Source organism: Sciurus vulgaris (genome assembly GCF_902686455.1).
Source record: "Sciurus vulgaris genome assembly, chromosome: 11".
NCBI classification, from domain to species: Eukaryota; Metazoa; Chordata; class Mammalia; order Rodentia; family Sciuridae; genus Sciurus; species Sciurus vulgaris.
The window spans coordinates 21,090,300-21,098,384 of NC_136472.1; the positions used below are offsets into that span (position 1 = coordinate 21,090,300).

At 34.4% G+C, this 8,085-nt stretch overlaps 1 protein-coding gene across 1 annotated transcript; it reads right to left on the reverse strand.

Annotated features, from left to right (window-relative positions):
- On the reverse strand, positions 1-7,798 carry LOC306639757 (uncharacterized protein; the record flags this gene model as incomplete). The annotated part of the gene is given in 3 exon segments (XM_079103511.1): positions 1-476; positions 479-971; positions 6,866-7,798. Coding segments are annotated over 3 exon segments (1,902 nt in total).
- Positions 7,799-8,085: the final 287 nt, after the last annotated feature.

Consider the following 8,085-nt stretch of genomic DNA (forward strand, 5'->3'; position numbering starts at 1 on the left):
TTATTTGTATGGGTTATATGGTTTATGAACTTTAGTAAAAAAATTACGTATTTTTTTCCATGTCCTCTGAAGGGCATACTTCACATCTTTGTTTCTCAGGCTGTAGATCAAGGGATTCAACATGGGGATGACCATAGTGTAAAATATGGAAGCCACTTTATCAGTGTCCAAGGAGTGACTGGACTTGTGCTGCACATACATAAATATCAAAGTCCCATAGAACACAGTGACCACTGTCAGGTGGGATCCATAGGTGGAGAAAGCCTTGTGCCTGCCCTCACCTGACTTCATCCTGAGAATGGCTTTGAGGTTGAGCAGGTAGGACACAACAATGACCAGAAGAGAGGAAATCAAATTAAAAGCTGCTAAAAACAGATTCATCACTTCAATCTCATGTGTGTTTGAGCAGAGCAAAGACAAGGGGAGACTGTCACAGTAGAAATGATTGATGACATTGTAGACACAGAAGGGCAAAGAAAAATCTTTATTGTGATTAGAAGTGACACAATTGTGCAGTAGAGATAGGGCATTGCCACGAGAACCCAACATACCTTCTGTGACATGATGACAGTGTAGAGGAGAGGGTTACAGATGGCCACATAGCGGTCATAGGCCATTGCAGAGAGAATAAATAGCTCACAAGCAATGAACACAAGAAAGCAAGCTAGCTGTGCAGCACAAAAATAATAGGAGATTGTATTTTGATCCACCACAAAATTTGCTAACATTTTGGGGCCCACAGCTGTAGAATAACCAAGATCTGTAATAGCCAGGTGCCTCAAGAAAAAGTACATGGGTGTTTGCAGGCTGTGGTCCACCTTGGTGAGGACGATCATGCCCAAGTTTCCCACCAGTGTGCTCATGTAGATGATGAGGAAGAGCCCAAACAGTGCAGCCTGCTGCTCAGGGCATGATGTGATGCCCTTCAGAATGAACTCACATACCACTGTGAGGTTGGGTTTCTTCATCCAAGTTTATCACAAAACCTGTTCTGGACAGAGACATCATCAGAATCAATAGATTTCAAATATTATCACCTGGCACTTCTATTAAGCAAGGTTGATGTAAATAAGATAGCTGGAAATTTTTCCATTTAAAATCTTTGAAAATAAACTCACCTTCCTTAAAAGAGAAAGATAAATATAAATAGTGTTAGAGACAGAGGTGGATCAGTGGTGCTATTTAGGGTTGTTTACTCACAGTACTATTCACTGCTGGAGATAATTTGCGCCAGCTGGGAGGTGACAGGCTTTTGGCATCTAATCAGAGGCCACTTAAGCCGCCAAACATCCCACTATATTCAATATCCACCCCCAATATCAATAGCTCCAAATGTAAAGATTTGAGAGAGAGAAAGAGAGAAAGAGAGAGAGAGAGAGAGAATAATTTGGAGATGATAGATAGCAGATGTGAATATTATAACAGAATAAACACAGAGTAACTTTGCATGATAGGTATATCAGAAATTATAGCACTTCTTTAAGTTTTGTATTTACCACTTATGTAATTTTAATCAAATATTAACATTTATTAGTTATGTTCGGTAATATGGTACAAAAAAATACCAATTCTATAATAAGAATTTTTAATGATAAATATGCATACAACTCTAATTCAAATATTGGTTTTTCAATCCTTGTACCTACAGGTATTAGAACAGAATGTGATAAAACCTTGATAGATATTACATAGATGTCAGAATAAGAAAATCATAATGAATCACATTGCAAATTATCTTTATGCCAAGAAATAAAAACAGAATATATGTATGTACATACAGTCTCAGTTACACTTGAACTTAGTGTATATAACAAAGTAGGTTTTGGCAAATAATTTATCTAAAACTCGTCATTTGCATAAACAAACCCAGGTGTCCTTGCAGGCTTTTGGGGAAGAATAAAGAAGGATTAAATATTTCAATAGAAAATTTAAAAATGAATTACATAGGTTATGGGAATTATAAATTTTTATAACTGTAGAAAGATAAAATGTTTCTTTTCAATAGTGTAGGAACTTTTTTAAAGTAACAAATTGCTTTATCCTAGTTTATTATCTTTGCTGTGTATTTGAATTTTCATTTTTGACACTATAGTTTTGAGAAAAATTTAGTCAGATCCCACTGCAAAACAAATAACATTTTATCATCACTTTAACAGCAGATACATAAAGCATACTGATACTTAAATAATGCTGTGCACACCTCAGTGTGAGGAGGACACTTCATTTCCTCATCAGGACATCCGGAATGGATCACATTTATACATTTATCTGCACAATCACTAAATGTTAAACTATTTTCTGTGGTGTCACCAAAGGAGTCTAGGCTTACTATTTGCAAAGACACCACTGAGTCTCAACTTTTGCAAAGAAAGAGGTTATGCCCCTTTATTTAATCTGTATCTCCTCTGAGTTTTGATCTCCACTAAATATAAAATTATATTTATATGAAGTCAATTTTTTTGAGAAAATGCACATTATGTGTATTTCAAAAATGCTTATGAGGGTATAGATAAAATATTCACAAATTAATATGAAGGAAAAAGACAGGTCCTATCTCTGCAGCTGTTAAGCAGTTGTAGAAAGCACAGAATCAAAAATGGTCACTTATATTACATGGCAAATCCATAGCAAAATATGACAATTCCTGTAGGTTCTGGTGACACATGGTGCCACCTATACCTCTGTCTTTATTACCTGTAATGAAACCTCTCTCTTGATGTTCAAATGTGTTTCTGAACATGGGGTTTTGAGAGCAATTTGTGCTTTTTTATTTTATTTTATTTTTAATTTCTTATACTCTCCCTGAGGATATGCCAAAGTAATTTGCTCGTTATATTTAGGGCATTTGAGAGCTTAATGAAATGCCTGGAGGTTATTTACTAATCATCAGAAACAATTTATAATCAACTATGACCTTACTTCTGTATTCTTTTAATTATTTACTTACATATTTATTTTACACTTCAGTCTCATAGGTTTTATCAAAAGTGTTGGTAATAAGATCTCAAAGAAACTTTAGTTTCTCATTTTCATTGCACCATTTTTCTAAATAACCAATATATGCAAGCAACTTAAATATCCTTTCATTGTTAAATGAATAAATTGAGTATAGTATATAGAAAAGAGGTAATATTATTTCAACCTTAAGAATTACACTTTGTAATCTATGACAACAGGGGTGAGCCTGGAGAACATTATATAAATTAAATAAGTCACTCACTGAAACACTGCATGATCCGGCTTACATGAGATGTCTAAAATAGTCAACCTTACTAAATCAGACAATCTATAATTGGTTGCAAAGAATGAAAGCCTGGGAAAAATGAACGGTTGCTAATAGGTAGACTTCAAAGTCAATTACGTATAATAGAAGGGTTCTAGAGATCTGATGAAAAACATCATTGCTGTAATTAACAGTATTGTATGACAGAGTTGAAAATATTGAGAGGGTGTCACTCATGTTAAGCACACCAAACTTTTTTTATAAAAGTCATTAAGTGTCAATACATACTACTAAAGATAAGAATCTTGATGATCATGTACAATTCAAAGTATGTGGGCAACGATGATCATCTTTACTGTGAATCCTTCACATGAAATGTATGATTCAGTGAGATGGAAAAAATATTAGTGGGGTGGAAAGAAGTGAGGATGAGGCAATTGCTTAGTGGGAATGTTGTAGTGATGGAATCCTTGGTGCACTAGATAGAGGTGGTGGTTGCACAGCACTGTAAATGTAAGAATTGCCAGTAAACTGGTTCTTTAAAATAACTAATTTCGTGGCCTGTGAAATTTATCATGATTAGATCTTTATTAATTGCATATAATTTTACACTTTTGTTATTTGTATCTTATTTAGTAACATGCCTAATTTTGTATTTTGCCCATATATTTGTATGCATTCTTTTTTTCTTTTAATATGTTTTAAATGCTTATTTTTTACACCTTTATTTTATTCATCTATTTATATGCGGTGCTGAGAATCAAACCCAGTGCCTCACACATGCTAGGCAAGTGCTCTACCACTGAGCCACAACCCCAGCCCTGTATGCATTCTCAATAATAAATTGTGTATATTTTATCAATACAATGAATGTCTTTTCAGTTTGCCATAGATTTTGCTTTACTGAAGATTTCAATTTGGAGTACCAAAAAGTGTTTGTATTTGCAAATTTCATAACTTAAAAATGTACATAATTAACTACCAGGATCATAGGAACCTTAAATTACTGACAAATATTAACAATATTAGTATACATTTTTCTTAAGTCGAAACATGATTTCTTAATGATATTACAGCAGAACAAAACCTACCTTATATATTCATCTTTGTCTTTTTTCTTCCTTTCTTCCTCCTTCTCCCTCCCTTTTTCATCATCCCTTCCCCTTCCCCACTCCCTCTTCCTTCCTTCCTTCCTTTTTCTTCTTTCACCAGTATATATGATTGAATCCAACTGAGCTATATCCATGACTGATTTTTATCTTATTTTATTTCATTTCTTTGGAGGCAGGATCTCCCTAAGTTGCCTAGGCTGACATTAAACTCAATCTTGCCTCAGCCTCCTACATTCCTGGGATAATATGCATGGGCCACCATACCTGGCTTACCTTAATCAGTCTTCGTTTTTACCATAAAAATCACATTGTTTTCAAAATTGAAACTGTTGGACATATTTCCTCTTCCTATTAATCATAATTTTTAACCTATCAATTTCTTTCTGTGGTCTGAGGTGAGCACTGTCTACCATTTGTCATTCTCGTGCATTTACCATCGTTGAGCCATAAATTAGTGTATTTATAAAACATACTTTAACATTATAGATATTTTAAGTGAAGTTGTATAATAGGCTACTGAAATTCTTATTCTATAAATTTATTTTTTTTAAACTTGGTCATTTGATTTTGGATTCATCTATCTTAATCCTTCTCGCAGGATCATATTCTCTGCCATTCCAGAATATATAAATACTAGAAATTAATAGACTGTTTTCAAAACAACTTACTCTTATATTCCATAAGCAGAGAGGAAATGTTCCTTTAGTTCAACTTTTTGTAATTACTTTGAAGTTTTCACCTTTCTAATTACTGTAAATTTTAAGCACATATAAGAGTATCTAATTTGATTTTACATTAACAATTCCAAATCATTATTAAAATGCATACACTGTACACAAAAAATTTCTTCTTCTGTGAGTTGTCTATATGGATGCTTGTTTGTTATTTCCTTGGTCAGTTATGTATTTAATCAACAGATGTATTTATTTTCTTAAATAGTGGTTTGTTCTTTTAGTATATTTGTAATTGATTACTATATTCCAGATGAAATCTTTAAAGCATAATATTTATCTTTTGAATTTTGAATTGTGTTTAAGGAACTCTCCCATACTTAATTTTAAAACATGTATATGCAGGTTCAATAAAAATTGTATGATTTAGATATGTGGAGATAATAGATATCAATATCCATAATTTGGATTTGACATTTGAAGGAATAAGTTATGTGGTATAACAAAGGAGAACCCTCTAAGAGATGAAAACAAATTCAAATGCATTAAGTAGGAATACATTGTACATGAGATGCTCTGTAGTTTTACCATTGTGTTATCATTTAAATTTATTACTTGCATAGTTAGAAAATATCATTCTTATTATAAAGATTATAATATATAATCTATTATATTAGATTATAATATATAATCTATTATAATAAAGATTTTGTTCTGCTAAAATTAATGAATAAATGTGGTCTTGAGAGAGAAATTAATTCACAAAATAATTAGAAGTAGTGATATTGGAAGGAAACACTATCATATAAACTGAAATTTGAGGCCTATATTTTCAAGTAAAATGAGGTGTATTGGAAGCAGGGTTAAATATGAATTTACCAGAGTTCTTTTCTGTTCTTTTCTTCCAGGAACATGACAATAAGGAAGAGTTGAATTTGCAACAGTCTCACAGAGTATTAGTCGTCAAAAGAAAACACGTCAAAACTGAGCAGAGGCCAGACCTGTGGGGAGTCTCCTAATGGTGGATGTGGGCTTAGTCCTAGGTAAAGCAAAATCTGTTAGCCAGAGGACTCTGAATTGTTTTCCTTCAGTTATTCTTATGAAAGTGTAAATTTGAAAAATGCAGATGTATAATTAACTGCAGTTGGTGAGGTGTTTTAAGAGAATAGTCTTAAAACAGTGTTGTCGAAGATAACAATAGAGAGAAAAAAAAATCACACTCAAAACTGGGCCCAGTGATGACACTCTGGAATTTGATCCAATTGCTTGTGGTGTCTGAACCACAAGCTGAGTAGTGTGCTGCATAGACATAAAGATGTAGCAGATTACTTTGAACTAGAATCAGTTACAAATGACTATGCAAAACACCCTAGGATTATGAACACAAAATTATTTTCCTTGTATTAAATGGTGTTGGGTCAAGGCAGACAGATATTACTAAACAATAATTTGTAATTCCAACTATAAGAACCTAAAATATGATCTAGATAGAAGTTAAAGTAACATACCCAGAATTTTAAAACAAATATTATGTAAGTATTCACCAGCATGTGTAGATCTTTTAGCATTTCACTTAGTACCAGCGTAGATGCTCATAGGTATGTATGCATATTCATATATCAGTATGAACATTGTTAAAAGCAAAAGGATGTTAAAATTTTTTCTGCATGTAAAACAACATAGTAGAGATCATCAATGAACTTTATTTTCAAATGTCCTCAAACAAGAAATACACTAACACATTAAAATACACACTTTCATTACATCCCCTTGACACTGACATACCTATCACACAAAATATTTCAATATAATTTTAAAGTGAAAGATATACTTTAATGATAAACTAATTTTGCCCAAACGCTCTGCATTGCTTCTTTTACATCCTTGTTCCTCAAACTGTAGATGAGAGGATTCAGCATGGGAATAACAATGGTGTAAAATATCGACACTACCATGTTGTGCTCCAAAGCATAGTTGGATGTTGGTCTCACATACATGAATACAGCAGTACCATGAGAAACTGCAGTTAGATGAGAGCCACAGGTGGAAAAGACTTTCCTCTTCCCTTCAACAGAGCGGATCCTCAGAATTGCCAACAGAATGAAACCATAGGAGATCAGGACAATTAGGATAGTGCATATCTCAATGGAGCCAGCAAAGTAGAAGAGCAGAAGCTGGTTGGGGTGGGTATCAGAACAAGAAATGGCAAGGAGAGGAGGGATGTCACAGAAGACGTGTTTGATTACATTGGATCCACAGAAAGACAGGCTGAAAGTGGCAGTTGTGTGTGTTATAGCATGCAGAATACCACCAACACAGGAAGCCACTATGAGTGGCACACAGACCCTGGGTGGCATGCTCACTGAATAGAGAAGTGGGTTGTAGATGGCCACATAGCAATCATAAGCCATGGCTGCCAAGAGAAAGCACTCTGTGGTTCCACAGGTGACAGCAAGGAACATCTGGGCTGCACATGCACCAAATGAAATGGCTTTCTCCCTTGACAGAAAGTCCACCAACATATTTGGAGTGATAGCAGAGGAATAGCAGGCATCTATTGAAGACAATACACCCAGAAAATAGTACATCGGGTTGTGCAGCCGGGAATCCTCAATGACTAAGACAATCAGTCCTAAATTTCCCATGAGAGTAAACAGGTAAAGTGCTAGAAACAGGAAGAAGAAGAAGATCTGCAGTTCAGGATTATCAGTGAAGCCCTTCAGCACAAACACAGTTACTTCAGTGACATTCTTCATGCTGAAATCCCATGGAGCACACTTAAAGATGATCATAAAATCACACCGACATAACTGGGAAAGAATGAACAGCAAGCACAGTGAACCTAAGGAGCATGGACATGCACGTGTGTGTGTGTATGTGTGCTTATTTGTCTGCATAATTTCCAAGCAGTAGATCAGAAGACAGCCATGATGGTGAATGGCCAGCTCCCAGCATTCCCTGGAGAGTCACGTAGAACACAAGGCTGTTTACACAGTGACTATACCCATGTCATTTCTTAAGTCATCAGGTAAACTGATTAATATACCATTAGATTCTATTAGCTTATTTCAAAATTATT